A 16,030-nucleotide genomic window follows, 5' to 3' on the forward strand; every position below is an offset into this window, starting at 1 on the left:
TAATTCTAAAGTGTAATTCTAAATGGTAATTCTGAAGTGTAATTCTAAAGGGTAATTCTGAAGTGTAATTCTAAAGTGTAATTCTACATGGTAATTCTGAAGTGTAATTCTAAAGGGTAATTCTACATGGTAATTCTAAAGTGTAATTCTACATGGTAATTCTAAAGGGTAATTCTAAAGGGTAATTCTAAAGTGTAATTCTACATGGTAATTCTAAAGGGTAATTCTAAATGGTAATTCTGAAGTGTAATTCTAAAGGGTAATTCTACATGGTAATTCTAAAGTGTAATTCTAAAGGGTAATTCTACATGGTAATTCTAAAGTGTAATTCTAAAGTGTAATTCTAAAGGGTAATTCTACATGGTAATTCTGAAGTGTAATTCTAAAGGGTAATTCTACATGGTAATTCTAAAGTGTAATTCTACATGGTAATTCTAAAGGGTAATTCTAAAGGGTAATTCTAAAGTGTAATTCTACATGGTAATTCTAAAGGGTAATTCTAAATGGTAATTCTGAAGTGTAATTCTAAAGGGTAATTCTAAAGGGTAATTCTAAAGTGTAATTCTACATGGTAATTCTAAAGGGTAATTCTAAATGGTAATTCTAAAGGGTAATTCTAAAGTGTAATTCTACATGGTAATTCTAAAGGGTAATTCTACATGGTAATTCTAAAGTGTAATTCTAAAGTGTAATTCTACATGGTAATTCTAAAGGGTAATTCTAAAGGGTAATTATGAAGGGTAATTCTAAAGTGTAATTCTACATGGTAATTCTAAAGGGTAATTCTACATGGTAATTCTAAAGGGTAATTCTACATGGTAATTCTAAACGGTAATTCTAAAGTGTAATTCTACATGGTAATTCTAAACGGTAATTCTAAAGGGTAATTCTACATGGTAATTCTAAACGGTAATTCTAAAGGGTAATTATGAAGGGTAATTCTGAAGGGTAATTATGAAGGGTAATTCTAAAGGGTAATTATGAAGGGTAATTCTAAAGTGTAATTCTAAAGTGTAATTCTGCATGGTAATTCTGAAGTGTAATTCTAAAGTGTAATTCTACATGGTAATTCTAAAGTGTAATTCTAAAGTGTAATTCTACATGGTAATTCTGAAGTGTAATTCTAAAGTGTAATTCTACATGGTAATTCTGAAGTGTAATTCTAAAGTGTAATTCTAAAGGGTAATTCTACATGGTAATTCTAAAGTGTAATTCTACATGGTAATTCTGAAGTGTAATTCTAAAGTGTAATTCTAAAGTGTAATTCTAAAGGGTAATTCTAAAGTGTAATTCTACATGGTAATTCTAAAGTGTAATTCTACATGGTAATTCTGAAGTGTAATTCTAAAGTGTAATTATGAAGGGTAATTCTAAAGTGTAATTCTACATGGTAATTCTAAAGTGTAATTCTACATGGTTATTATGAAGGGTAATTCTAAAGTGTAATTATGAAGGGTAATTCTAAAGGGTAATTATGAAGGGTAATTCTAAAGTGTAATTCTACATGGTAATTATGAAGCGTAATTATGAAGGGTAATTCTAAAGTGTAATTATGAAGGGTAATTCTGAAGGGTAATTCTAAAGGGTAATTATGAAGGGTAATTCTAAAGTGTAATTCTACATGGTAATTATGAAGGGTAATTCTAAAGTGTAATTATGAAGGGTAATTCTGAAGGGTAATTCTAAAGTGTAATTATGAAGGGTAATTATGAAGGGTAATTCTAAAGGGTAATTATGAAGGGTAATTCTAAAGTGTAATTCTACATGGTAATTATGAAGGGTAATTCTAAAGTGTAATTATGAAGGGTAATTCCAAAGAGTAATTCTAAAGTGTAATTCTAAACGGTAATTATGAAGGGTAATTCTAAAGTGTAATTATGAAGGGTAATTCTAAAGTGTAATTCTACATGGTAATTATGAAGGGTAATTCTAAAGGGTAATTATGAAGGGTAATTCTAAAGTGTAATTATGAAGGGTAATTCTAAAGTGTAATTCTACATGGTAATTATGAAGGGTAATTCTGAAGTGTAATTATGAAGGGTAATTCTAAAGGGTAATTATGAAGGGTAATTCTAAAGTGTAATTCTGAAGTGTAATTCTAAAGTGTAATTCTACATGGTAATTCTGAAGTGTAATTCTAAAGTGTAATTCTACATGGTAATTCTGAAGTGTAATTCTAAAGTGTAATTCTACATGGTAATTCTGAAGTGTAATTCTAAAGTGTAATTCTACATGGTAATTATGAAGGGTAATTCTAAAGTGTAATTCTACATGGTAATTCTAAAGTGTAATTCTACATGGTAATTCTGAAGTGTAATTATGAAGTGTAATTCTACATGGTAATTCTGAAGTGTAATTCTAAAGTGTAATTCTAAAGTGTAATTCTACATGGTAATTATGAAGGGTAATTCTAAAGTGTAATTCTACATGGTAATTCTAAAGTGTAATTCTACATGGTAATTCTGAAGTGTAATTCTAAAGTGTAATTCTACATGGTAATTCTGAAGTGTAATTATGAAGTGTAATTCTACATGGTAATTCTGAAGTGTAATTCTAAAGGGTAATTCTGAAGTGTAATTCTAAAGTGTAATTCTACATGGTAATTCTGAAGTGTAATTATGAAGGGTAATTCTAAAGTGTAATTCTACATGGTAATTCTGAAGTGTAATTCTAAAGGGTAATTCTGAAGTGTAATTCTAAAGGGTAATTCTACATGGTAATTCTGAAGTGTAATTATGAAGGGTAATTCTAAAGTGTAATTCTACATGGTAATTATGAAGGGTAATTCTACATGGTAATTATGAAGGGTAATTCTAAAGTGTAATTATGAAGGGTAATTCTGAAGTGTAATTCTAAAGTGTAATTCTACATGGTAATTATGAAGGGTAATTCTAAAGTGTAATTATGAAGGGTAATTCTAAAGTGTAATTCTGAAGGGTAATTCTAAAGTGTAATTATGAAGGGTAATTCTAAAGTGTAATTCTACATGGTAATTATGAAGGGTAATTCTAAAGTGTAATTATGAAGGGTAATTCTAAAGTGTAATTATGAAGGGTAATTCTAAAGTGTAATTCTGAAGGGTAATTCTAAAGGGTAATTCTACATGGTAATTCTGAAGTGTAATTATGAAGGGTAATTCTAAAGTGTAATTCTACATGGTAATTATGAAGGGTAATTCTAAAGGGTAATTATGAAGGGTAATTCTAAAGGGTAATTCTACATGGTAATTCTGAAGTGTAATTATGAAGGGTAATTCTAAAGTGTAATTCTACATGGTAATTATGAAGGGTAATTCTAAAGTGTAATTATGAAGGGTAATTCTAAAGGGTAATTCTACATGGTAATTCTGAAGTGTAATTATGAATCGTAATTCTAAAGTGTAATTCTACATGGTAATTATGAAGGGTAATTCTAAAGGGTAATTATGAAGGGTAATTCTAAAGTGTAATTCTACATGGTAATTATGAAGGGTAATTCTAAAGGGTAATTATGAAGGGTAATTCTAAAGTGTAATTCTACATGGTAATTCTAAAGTGTAATTCTACATGGTAATTATGAAGGGTAATTCTAAAGGGTAATTATGAAGGGTAATTCTAAAGTGTAATTATGAAGGGTAATTCTAAAGGGTAATTATGAAGGGTAATTCTAAAGTGTAATTCTACATGGTAATTATGAAGGGTAATTCTAAAGTGTAATTATGAAGTGTAATTCTAAAGGGTAATTATGAAGGGTAATTCTAAAGTGTAATTATGAAGGGTAATTCTAAAGGGTAATTATGAAGGGTAATTCTAAAGTGTAATTCTACATGGTAATTCTAAAGTGTAATTCTACATGGTAATTATGAAGGGTAATTCTAAAGGGTAACTAGAACGGGCACTCGGTAGAGCGCATACCTTCGCCGCAGCTACTGTTCTGTACTTGGCATGGGAGTGTAGGGAACAGAACAGTGAACAGTTTGGTGCTGATTTCATGCAAATCGGATAAGAATTGACCGAGTTATGACAAAAAACGCACATTTTGCAAGGTCGTGACCCCCCTGACCTTTGACCCCCATCCGCTAACAAGGGTAATGTCTTCACTGGGTCATGTCGTATATCACAAGATCGGGCATTGAATTCTGAACATTTTGGCATTAGTTGCATGCCAATTGGATAAAAATTGACCGCGCTATGGTAAAAATACGATTTTGACCTTTTCGTGACCTTGACCTTGACCTTTGACCCGATTGCTCCCAAAATCTAATCAAATGTGTCCCGTATAATAACCAATCATCCCACCAAATTTCATGCAATTCGGTTGAATACTTTTTGAGTTATGCGAATAACATACACACACACACACACACACAGACATACAAATAAATACACAGCGATCAAAACATAACCTTCCGCTTTTGCGAAGGTAATTATGAAGGGTAATTCTGAAGTGTAATTATGAAGGGTAATTCTAAAGGGTAATTCTAAAGTGTAATTATGAAGTGTAATTCTAAAGGGTAATTATGAAGGGTAATTCTAAAGTGTAATTATGAAGGGTAATTCTAAAGGGTAATTATGAAGGGTAATTCTAAAGTGTAATTCTACATGGTAATTCTAAAGTGTAATTCTACATGGTAATTATGAAGGGTAATTCTAAAGTGTAATTCTACAAGGTAATTCTGAAGTGTAATTATGAAGGGTAATTCTAAAGTGTAATTCTACATGGTAATTATGAAGGGTAATTCTAAAGTGTAATTATGAAGTGTAATTCTAAAGGGTAATTATGAAGGGTAATTCTAAAGTGTAATTATGAAGGGTAATTCTAAAGGGTAATTATGAAGGGTAATTCTAAAGTGTAATTCTAAAGTGTAATTCTAAACGGTAATTATGAAGGGTAATTCTAAAGTGTAATTATGAAGGGTAATTCTAAAGTGTAATTCTACATGGTAATTATGAAGGGTAATTCTAAAGGGTAATTATGAAGGGTAATTCTAAAGTGTAATTATGAAGGGTAATTCTAAAGTGTAATTCTACATGGTAATTCTAAAGTGTAATTCTACATGGTAATTATGAAGGGTAATTCTAAAGTGTAATTCTACAAGGTAATTCTGAAGTGTAATTATGAAGGGTAATTCTAAAGTGTAATTCTACATGGTAACTCTGAAGTGTAATTCTACATGGTAATTCTAAAGAGTAATTCTAAAGTGTAATTCTAAACGGTAATTATGAAGGGTAATTCTAAAGTGTAATTATGAAGGGTAATTCTAAAGTGTAATTCTACATGGTAATTCTAAAGTGTAATTATGAAGGGTAATTCTAAAGTGTAATTATGAAGGGTATTTCTAAAGTGTAATTCTACATGGTAATTATGAAGGGTAATTCTAAAGGGTAATTATGAAGGGTAATTCTAAAGCGTAATTATGAAGGGTAATTCTAAAGTGTAATTATGAAGGGTAATTCTAAAGGTTAATTCTAAAGAGTAATTCTACATGGTAATTCTAAAGGTTAATTCTAAAGAGTAATTCTACATGGTAATTCTAAAGGTTAATTCTAAAGAGTAATTCTACATGGTAATTCTAAAGGTTAATTCTAAAGAGTAATTCTACATGGTAATTCTAAAGGTTAATTCTAAAGAGTCAACATGGACCAACTGTCCGACAACATGGACCAACTTCTATCCACTCATCCCAACTCTCTCTTCCTCATATGTGGTGACTTCAATTGTCATCATGCCACCTGGTTGGGTGTGGGTTCCTCTCTCACCAGTCATGGCACCTCAGCAAAGCACTTCTGTGACTCACTGGGATTGACACAATCTGTCAATTTCCCGACCCGGATCTCAGCCAATGGAGTATCTTCTCTTCTAGACTTGGTTATGACTAACTTCCCTGCTAATGTCTGCTGCTCTTCTTCTGCTCCAATCGGTTCTTCTGATCATGTGCTTGTCAAAGTGGACATCTCACTGGCCATTCTCAGAGAGCCTCCTCAGCGTCGACGAGTCTGGCATTTCACTCAGGCCGACTGGGACGGTCTTCAAGCAGCCATCAATCGTCTGGATTGGTCTCCCATCTCCACTGCCTCTGACATCAATTCTTCCTGGGAATTCTTCCAAAGCAAACTGATCTCTCTCATGCACAGATTTATCCCATCTCGCCTTCAGTTGTCTTACCCTTCCTCCCGTCCATGGTACACTGAATCTTGTGGTGAGGCAGTTGCCCTGAAACAACTTGCCTTTGCCTCTTGGAAGGCTAATCCAACTGAAGGAAATCTCAGTTCCTTCCACCAAGCTCGGAACAAGTGTGTGTCTACCCTCAGGAGTGCCAGGAAGCACTATCTCTACTCACTCAAGAATGAACTCTCAAACCTGTCTCCTTCCTCCATATCCTGGTGGCGTCTGGTCAAATCCGTTTCTGGTGTTTGTTCCCCCTCCATCCCCTCCCTTACCTCAAATGGCCACACAGTTGACATCGCACGTGACAAAGCCGAATGTCTCAACTCTGTGTTTGCCTCAAAATCCTTAGTCCCAAACCCATCTCTCTCTGTTCCCACCTTTCCCAGTCGAACCAAACTGCTCCTGGACTCTGTGACCTTCTCTCCTGACAAGGTGGAGGAGTTTTTGTCAAACCTCGACTCTGATTCTGCAACTGGACCAGATGGCATCAGCCCACGGGTCCTAAAATCCTGCTCTGCCGCTCTATCTCACCCTCTCTCTGTTCTTTTCACCCTATCTTTTGCTCAAGGTCATCTGCCAGCATCCTGGAAATCAGCAAACATTACCGCTTTACACAAAAAAGGTGCAAAAACAGATCCTTGCAACTACAGACCAATCAGCCTGCTCCCAATTATCAGCAAAGTCATGGAATCCATCATTGCTTCGGATATGAAATCTTTCCTCTTCTCCAATGGCTTGATCTCTGATCATCAATTTGGTTTCAGACCAGGTCACTCTACTCTGGACATGCTGCTTCTGCTGTCTCAACAATGGATGGAGGTCCTCAATGCCAAACAGGAAATCAGAGCTGTCTCCCTTGACATATCACGTGCCTTCGATACGGTCTGGCACCCAGCTCTGCTCACCAAACTCTCCTCCTATGGTATCCATGGAAATCTCCATGCATGGCTTGCAGACTTCCTCTCTGGTCGTAGTCAACGTGTGGCCCTGAATGGATTTCTCTCATCTCCCCTTCCCGTTCAAGCTGGAGTTCCCCAAGGCAGTGTGCTGGGCCCTGTGCTTTTTCTGGTCTTTATCAATGATCTCTCCGACTCTCTGGAAAATCCTCTGTATCTCTTTGCTGATGACTCCACTCTCTGCCGCTCCATTCCTCTTCCCTCAGATCGGCAGTCTGCAGCCTCCTCACTCTCTGAAGACCTGGACAAAATCACAGACTGGTCAAACATGTGGAACATGTCTTTCAATCCTGACAAATTTCACACACTTACTATGTCTCTCCGAAAAGATCGACTGGACAACCCTCCCATCTACTTTCTCAACAATCCTCTCCAAGAAGTTCTGTCGCTCAAGCTTTTGGGTCTCACCATCTGCCATGATCTTTCTTGGGAAAACCACATTTCCAAGCTGGCCTCCAAAGCCAGTCGCCGACTGGGCATCCTCCGTCGTGCGAAGTCCTTCCTAGGCACACCTGAGCTCCTCACCACATACAAGGCTTTCATCCGCAGCTCAATGGAATACTGTTCTCCCCTATGGGCTGGTGCTCCTGCCTCACACCTGGCTCGGCTTCACGCTGTTGAATCCAAAGCTTTCAGAATCATTGGAATCTCCCGCGATGAAGCTATCTCTGAGGGCCTTTCACTCACTCACCGCAGGCAGGTAGGTGGTCTTTCTGTCTTCTACCGACTCCTCTCCGGCCTTGCTCCCCCAGCTCTCTCTGTGCTCTGTCCCCCAAATATTCCTACAGGTCGCACAAGATCTGCCAGCCACCCTCTGATGGTTAAACTGCCGAAATCTCGGCTCTCTGCTCACCTTCACTCTTTCATTCCTCTTTTCTCCCGCCTCTGGAACAAACTCCCACACTCACTTCAATCACACTCCTCCCTCCAGGTCTTCAAAACAGCTGTTCACCACCATCTCTTATCTTCCCCCATCCAAAACCTTGATCTTTTCTACCCCCACTAATTCACCCCAGATCCACCTTGTTTGAAATTCCAACTTCTTTCCTGGAAGTCTTGGCAGTGTCCATATGTTTTATACCTCTCCCACCCCCCCCCCCTTCCCATGCCTCCCCCCCAAAGCCCTCTCCCTCCCACAGTTCTCTCGATGTCTCCATGTCTCTCGGTCCCTGCTCTCAAATGTTGTGTTTGTGTCCTTCCCCCTCTCTCCCCATCTTGTCTCCCGCTCCCGATGTTATTTGTTTTGTGTGTCTGTTTGTCTTTCTGTGTGATTAATGTTCGCTCTTTCACGAGCCTCGATCTTGTATACAAAAAAAAAAAAAAAAAAAAAAAAAAAGAGTAATTCTACATGGTAATTCTAAAGGTTAATTCTAAAGTTTAATTCTACATGGTAATTATGAAGGGTAATTCTAAAGTGTAATTCTACATGGTAATTCTAAAGTGTAATTCTACATGGTAATTCTAAAGGTTAATTCTAAAGAGTAATTCTACATGGTAATTCTAAAGGTTAATTCTAAAGTGTAATTCTACATGGTAATTATAAAGGTTAATTCCAAAGTGTAATTCTACATGGTAATTCTAAAGGGTAATTCAAAAAGGTAATTCTGAAGGGTAATTCTAAATCTAAAGGGTAATAATAAAGGGTAATTATAAATGGTAATTCAAAAGGGTAATTCTAAAGGGTAATTCTAAAGGGTAATTCTAAATGGTAATTCTAAAGGGTAATTCTAAATGGTAATTCTAAAGCAGCAGTCGGCAATCTTAGGCACGCGAGCCACCATTGGCACGCGGCAGCGTAATCTTTGGCACACTGGTGAAAGCAGTGCCCTCTCCGCTGGATGCCAAATCACCGCTTGAACAGCCATTGGCTGTTGCGCGTGTTGCACTATAACAGTATTCCGGTGTGATGGTGCAGGGTGATGAGGTAGATGGATCAGAACAGAGTCGCCATTCCAATTCCAAATTCTTTTACTGGAATAATAATCAAAGATGCACAACATGAGATGCAGGCCTGGCGCATTCAAACACAATATTCGTGGCAACCGGATGTGATGTAAGAGCAGTGGTGTTGTTCACAGCAGATGGTCCGAGGCTGCATCTCCACTCATTATTATTATTCGGACTGGTTTCTGAGTTTTAATATTAATCTCATCATTATTCTGAATTGTATAATAATCGCAGATATAAAACAGGAGATGCAGGCTTGGTGCCCTCCGATACGACGTTCGTGGCAACCTGAGGTGGTGTAAGAGCGACTGTGCAGTTAACACCCGGTGGTCGGCGGTTGCATCTCCACTCTTTGTTATCATTCAGGCTGCCTTCTGCGTTTTAATATTAATCTCGTCATTATTTTGAGTTTTTTTAATGGGGTGGTAGTAATGAAAATGGGGCTAGTAGTTTTTCTCTTAACACGCGGCCTGTCTTATTTAGTTTGATTGACGGTACGGCCTCCCGCTCACATTTCCCACAGGCATTGCAGTGAAGCGGTTCAGGTTCGGTAGATGATGGCAACCCCGCTAGCTAAGAAAGCTGAAGTAAAGGTTCGGGCATTCCAGCCCTCATGGACAGAAGAGTGGGGTTTTGTTTTTCAGAAGGACCGTGCTGTGTGTACTTTATGTTTTGAAAATGTTTGTCAAACGTCGAGTGTTAAGCGCCATTTTGAGACAAAGCACGAGAAAACTTTCAAAGATCAGGCAGACAAGGCAGAATCCATCAAACGTGCCGTGTCCAGGTACGGGAAGCAAGCCAACACCCTCAAAATCTTTGCCATTGCTAAAAACCATGCGACTGAAGCAAGCTATCGCATTGCTCATTGCATTGCGAAACGTGGAAAGCCATTCACGGATGGCGAGTATATTAAGGAGGCTTTTCTCTGTCGCTCAGAGGTTCTGTTTGAAGGCTTATCAAACAAAGAGACGATCAAATCAAGAATAAAAGATATTCCCATGTCAGCGAGAAGTGTTGAGCGACGCATCGAAGAAATGGCAGAAAATGTCAGCGCGCAGCAAATAGCTGGGTTAAAAGATGCTGTGGTATTTAGCATTGCACTTGACGAGAGCGTGGACGTGAATGACATACCACGTTTGGCAGTCATCGCAAGATACTGTGATTGGACCGTAAGAGAGGAACTCTGCTGCTCAAAGTCGATGTCTGACACAACAAAAGGTGAGGACATAGCCAAGGTGTTTATGGAACATTTTGAGGAGCGAGGGATTGACATCAGGAAGATTTTTGCAGTGACAACAGATGGCGCCCCCGCCATGGTCGGGAAACAGAGGGGAGCTGTCAGATTAATTGAGGAAAAAGTCGGTCACCCCATCATGCAACTCCACTGCATAATACACCAAGAAAACCTCTGTGCAAAGATGTCAAATTCAGATCTTAATGAGGTTATGGCTACGGTAGTAAAGGTTATTAACTTCATAGTCAAGCGGTCTGCTCTGACACACCGACAGTTCCAGTCCCTGCTCGAGGAAATGGACTGCACATACATAGATATCCCTCTCCACTCAGCGGTTAGGTGGCTAAGCTGCGGAAAAGTTTTGGAGCGGTTTGTCATTCGCTTTGATGCCATCAAGGCCTTCCTGGCTGAAAAGGGCCAAAACTACCCAGAACTCGAGGACGAGAAGTGGGTTGTGAAACTTATGTTTCTCACGGATATTACGGGACACCCCAACGAGCTCAATCTCCGACTGCAAGGTGCAGGGCAAACTGTTTTGGACATGTTCAACACATGGACGGCTTTTGTCGGCAAGCTAGCAATCTTTTCAAGCGATGTTGCTACCTCCACTTTCCGCTACTTCAGACACGTAAGGGAGCTGTCCTCGCAGCACAGCGTCAGCACCGCTGAAATATGCAAATACATGAGCGAGCTTGAGTCGGAGTTCACAACACGATTTGGGGACTTTCAGAAGTATGGACCCATGTTCTCTTTCTCGATCAAGCCAGACAGCTTTGATGGACACGAATTGGATTTATCTCCGATAGACTGGTTGGATACACAGGACATGGAAATGCAGCTGATTGAGCTGAAGAGTTCAACACTGTGGGTGACTAAGTTTGCAGAGCTACGGAAACGACGAGAAACTACGGCAGTGCAAGATCACGGAACCTGCATCTTCACCTGCTGGACATCCGTGCCGAAGAAGTTCAGCTGTCTCCGGAACGTTGCACTGGCTTTGCTGTCAGTCTTCGGGTCAACGTACCTCTGTGAGCAGATATTCTCACACATGAAGAACGTGCTCAGCCCCTCCCGCAGTCGTTTGACAACCGACCACTCCGAAGCATGTGTGCAACTTAAATTGACTAACTACAACCCCCAGATAATGGAGCTCAGCAAAGGAAAGCAGGGCCAGGGATCACACTGACTGGTAGGCATCTGTTTATTTGTGGTACACATGAGTTTGTATATGTAGCTGTTTGTCCATCTCTTTTTTTCCAACTCAGATGTGGATGTTTTCATGAGGATGGCAGCATTCATGTATAGTACTGGTATTTCTGTTTGATACAGTTTATTCTCCATTTTTGACATTTGTTCCCAATGCAATACTTTGTAAATGAGATACTGAAAGCAGTGTTTTGAAATGGGGTCCGTGAATATAATTTGTAACATCATGGGGGACAAATTTTACAATGATAAATTGATCATTACAATGTCCTGATTATGAGATAAATGTTTCTTTAAAATGTTGTTGCTATGCATGTGGCCTACATGGATGTTGTTGCTATGCATGTGGCCTACATGGATGTTGTTGCTATGCATGTGGCCTACATGGAATGGATGTTGTTGCTATGCATGTGGCCTACATGGATGTTGTTGCTATGCATGTGGCCTACATGGAATGGATGTTGTTGCTATGCATGTAGCCTATATGGATGGAATAAAATTCCATGTCTGTTGGAAATATTTTTTGGATGTGGTGTCATAATTAAAGTTAATGTTAAACTTAATGTTGATATGGCACACTAATTAACAAGAACATTTTAAACTGGCACTTCATGTCAAAAAGGTTGCTGACCCCTGGTCTAGAGGGTACTTCTGAAGGGTGATTCTAAAGGGTAATTCTAAATCTAAAGGGTAATAATAAAGGGTGATTCTAAATGGTAATTCTAAAGGATAATTCTGAAGGGTAATTCTGAAGGGTAATTCTGAAGGGTAATTCTGAAGGGTAACAATAATGTGTAATTCTAAAGCGTAATTCTGAGGGGTAATAATTCTAAAGGGTAATTCTAAAGGGTGATAATAAAGGGTAATAATAAAGAGTAATTCCAAAGTGTAATTCTGAAGGGTAATTCTAACAGGTAATTCTAACAGGTAATTCTAACAGGTAATTCTAACAGGTAATTCTAACAGGTAATTCTAAAGGGTAATTCTGAAGGGTAATTCTAAAGGGTAATCTGCAGTGTAATCCTTTCTACATGAATTCTAAAGTGTAATTCTGAAGGGTAATTCCAACAGGTAATTCAACAGGTAATTCTCAAGGGTAATTCTAAAGGGTAATCTGCAGTGTAATTCTTTCTACATTCATTCTAAAGTGTAATTCTGAAGGGTAATTCTAACAGGTAATTCAACAGGTAATTCTCAAGGGTAATTCTGAAGGGTAATTCCAAAGTGTAATTCTACATGGTAATGCCAAAGTGTAATTCTACATGGTAATTCTAAATGGTAATTCTAAAGTGTAATTCTACATGGTAATTCTAAAGGGTAATTCCAAAGTGTAATTCTACATGGTAATTCTGAAGGGGTAATTCTAAAGGGTAATTCTACATGGTAATTCTAAAGTGTAATTCTAAAGTGTAATTCTGAGGGGTAATTCTAAAGGGTAATTCTAAAGGGTAATTCTAAATGGTAATTCTAAAGTGTAATTCTGAGGGGTAATTCTAAAGGGTAATTCTAAAGGGTAATTCTAAAGGGTAATTCTAAAGTGTAATTCTGAGGGGTAATTCTAAAGTGTAATTCTACATTGTAATTCTAAATGGTAATTCTAAAGTGTAATTCTACATGGTAATTCTAAAGGGTAATTCTAAAGTGTAATTCTACATGGTAATTCTAAAGGGTAATTCCAAAGTGTAATTCTACATGGTAATTCTGAAGGGGTAATTCTAAAGGGTAATTCTAAAGTGTAATTCTACATGGTAATTCTAAAGGGTAATTCTAAAGTGTAATTCTACATGGTAATTCTAAAGCGTAATTCTGAGGGGTAATAATTCTAAAGGGTAATTCTAAAGGGTGATAATAAAGGGTAATAATAAAGAGTAATTCCAAAGTGTAATTCTGAAGGGTAATTCTAAAGGGTAATTCTAAAGGGTAATTCTAAAGTGTAATTCTAAAGTGTAATTCTAAAGTGTAATTCAGAGGGGTAATTCTAAAGGGTAATTCTAAACTGTAATTCTAAAGTGTAATTCTGAGGGGTAATTCTACATGGTAATTCTAAAGTGTAATTCTAAAGTGTAATTCAGAGGGGTAATTCTAAAGGGTAATTCTAAACTGTAATTCTAAAGTGTAATTCTGAGGGGTAATTCTAAAGGGTAATTCTAAAGGGTAATTCTAAAGTGTAATTCAGAGGGGTAATTCTAAAGGGTAATTCTAAACTGTAATTCTAAAGTGTAATTCTGAGGGGTAATTCTAAAGGGTAATTCTAAAGGGTAATTCTAAAGTGTAATTCTACATGGTAATTCTGAAGGGTAATTCTAAAGTGTAATTCTACATGGTAATTCTGAAGGGTAATAATAAAGGGTAATTCTAAAGTGTAATTCTAAAGTGTAATTCTAAAGGGTAATTCTAAACTGTAATTCTAAAGTGTAATTCTGAGGGGTAATTCTAAAGGGTAATTCTAAAGGGTAATTCTAAAGGGTAATTCTAAATGGTAATTCTAAATGGTAATTCTAAAGTGTAATTCTACATGGTAATTCTAAATGGTAATTCTAAAGGGTAATTCTAAAGGGTATTAATGAAGGGTAATTCTACATGGTAATTCTAAATGGTAATTCTAAATGGTAATTCTAAAGGGTAATAATAAAGGGTAATTCTAATGTGTAATTCTAAATGGTAATTCCAAAGTGTAATTCTACATGGTAATTCTAAATGGTAACAAGCGGTACGCCTCGGTCCCCCGTCGGTGAAGTGATGTGAGTTGACAAAGTGGAAGACGCAAGGCGGCCATCTTGAATTTTGACGTGGTGACACAATTTTCAATAGCGTTCTTCCTTATGCCTAGATACACCCACACATCAGATTAGAAGTTGGTACTTCGCTTATTTTTCATGATATGCCGCTCACAAATTTCAGACGTACATAGCGGCGGCCATCTTGGATTTTGACGTGGCGACCCAATTTTCAATGGCGTTCTTCCTTATGTGTAGATACACCCACACACCAGATTAGAAGTTAGTAGTTTGTTTATTTTTCAAGATATTTCACTCACAAGGTTCAGACATATATATATGGTGGCGGCCATCTTGGATTTTGACGTGGCGACCCAATTTTCAATGGCGTTTTTCCTTATCCCTAGATACACCCACACACCAGATTAAAAGTTGGAATTTCGCTTATTTTTCAAGATATTCCACTCACAAGTTTCAGACATACATGGCGGTGGCCATCTTGGATTTTGACGTGGGTTGCACACACACACCGAATGAGAATTCGATCCTTTGCTTACGCACGCACGCTAGCACGGACGCACGCATGCACGAACGGACGGACGCACAGACGGACGCACGGACGGACGCACATGTTACATATTTATGTGAATGTATGTGAATTACCATTCAGGTCTTTGCTTATACATGTGGAGTAGATTAAGGGTTGTTGTGGTTGGAGGGTCAGGAGCCCTTCTGAAAAAGTGGCCGGAAACGGAAGTGACCGGAAACGGAAGAAAAGAAGACACGAGGAAGAAAAGCGACGAGTATTCTTCTTCCTCGCCCCGCTCCGACGAGAGGTGGGATCGACCTTGCGCTGCGTGGAAAAGCGGCGTTCCGAAGCCCGTCTGGCGAGAGGAGTTACCGGGACGTGTACCTACCCGGTGGAGACGTCAAGTTGACGTGGGGCCGTGCATCGACCCCGCGTTTGGCACCGTTCGCGGCACCGTCTAAACAGACGCGTACGGGTCGCCAGTTGGGGCCTAACACGCCTTGCAAGCGGCGTGGGGCTTTTGGCTTGCTTTACCGTCCCCGCTTCGCGTGGCCACGAGGGGCTGCAGCCGCGGTGCCTGGTACGATACCTGCCCGGGGGAAACACGTCCACCCGGGGTTCGTTCAACCGCCCGAGTGCGGCGACGCCGACCAGCATCTTGGTCAGGAGGGGCCCAGAGACATTGTGAGGGGCAGAGACCAAAAGGGGGTCGTGAGTACAGAAGTGGACACACATATATAAGATGGCCATCTTAATCATATCGGGAATTGATTGTGGATTGGGAATTGTTGATGGTTGTTTGTTGTTGATTGCTCGGGGAATATCCGTGATTGTATCATTGAAATCGTATGATATCCTTACCCTGGAAATATATCATTGCACATCAGTTTCTCTTGGGTGGAATTCATAGGGATTGCGTTGCGAAAGCGCATATATATAATACTACTTGCTGGCGAAGGTCCTCTCACGGTCCGGGGGTCACCGAGACCAGGTAGTCACCGAGGGGACCACGTAACAGAATTGGGGGCTCGTCCAAATTACGATTTGCGGTTTCGCAATTGGGTCTACGTCCGGGATCTAAAATTGTATAAAATAATAAAATAATATTTTTATTAATTAAAGTTTATTAATTAAGTATTAATTGGAAAATTTTTGGGGAAATTGGGGTAAAGTCTTGGGTGAAGGTTAACAGGTGTTAACGATAGTCACCATGGCGTTTGTGGCACAGAACTTTGCGGTAACACCGAGTGAGGCACAGTTCCGAGCGTTACTAAAGTCGGACCTCTTGAAATTG

At 38.7% G+C, this 16,030-nt stretch overlaps 1 protein-coding gene across 1 annotated transcript in view; it reads left to right on the forward strand.

The window, feature by feature from the left end:
* LOC144893721 (general transcription factor II-I repeat domain-containing protein 2-like) overlaps positions 1–11,470 on the forward strand; it is a 40,358-nt gene extending 28,888 nt beyond the window's left edge. The window contains exon 3 of the mRNA XM_078785099.1: positions 9,755–11,470. Within this exon, the coding sequence (XP_078641225.1) occupies positions 9,755–11,470 (1,716 nt within the window). The remainder of the gene's footprint in view (positions 1–9,754) is intronic.
* The last annotated feature ends 4,560 nt before the right edge of the window (positions 11,471–16,030 follow it).

Source organism: Myxine glutinosa, chromosome 9, assembly GCF_964187855.1.
Source record: "Myxine glutinosa chromosome 9, kmMyxGlut1.1, whole genome shotgun sequence".
NCBI lineage: Eukaryota > Metazoa > Chordata > Myxini > Myxiniformes > Myxinidae > Myxine > Myxine glutinosa.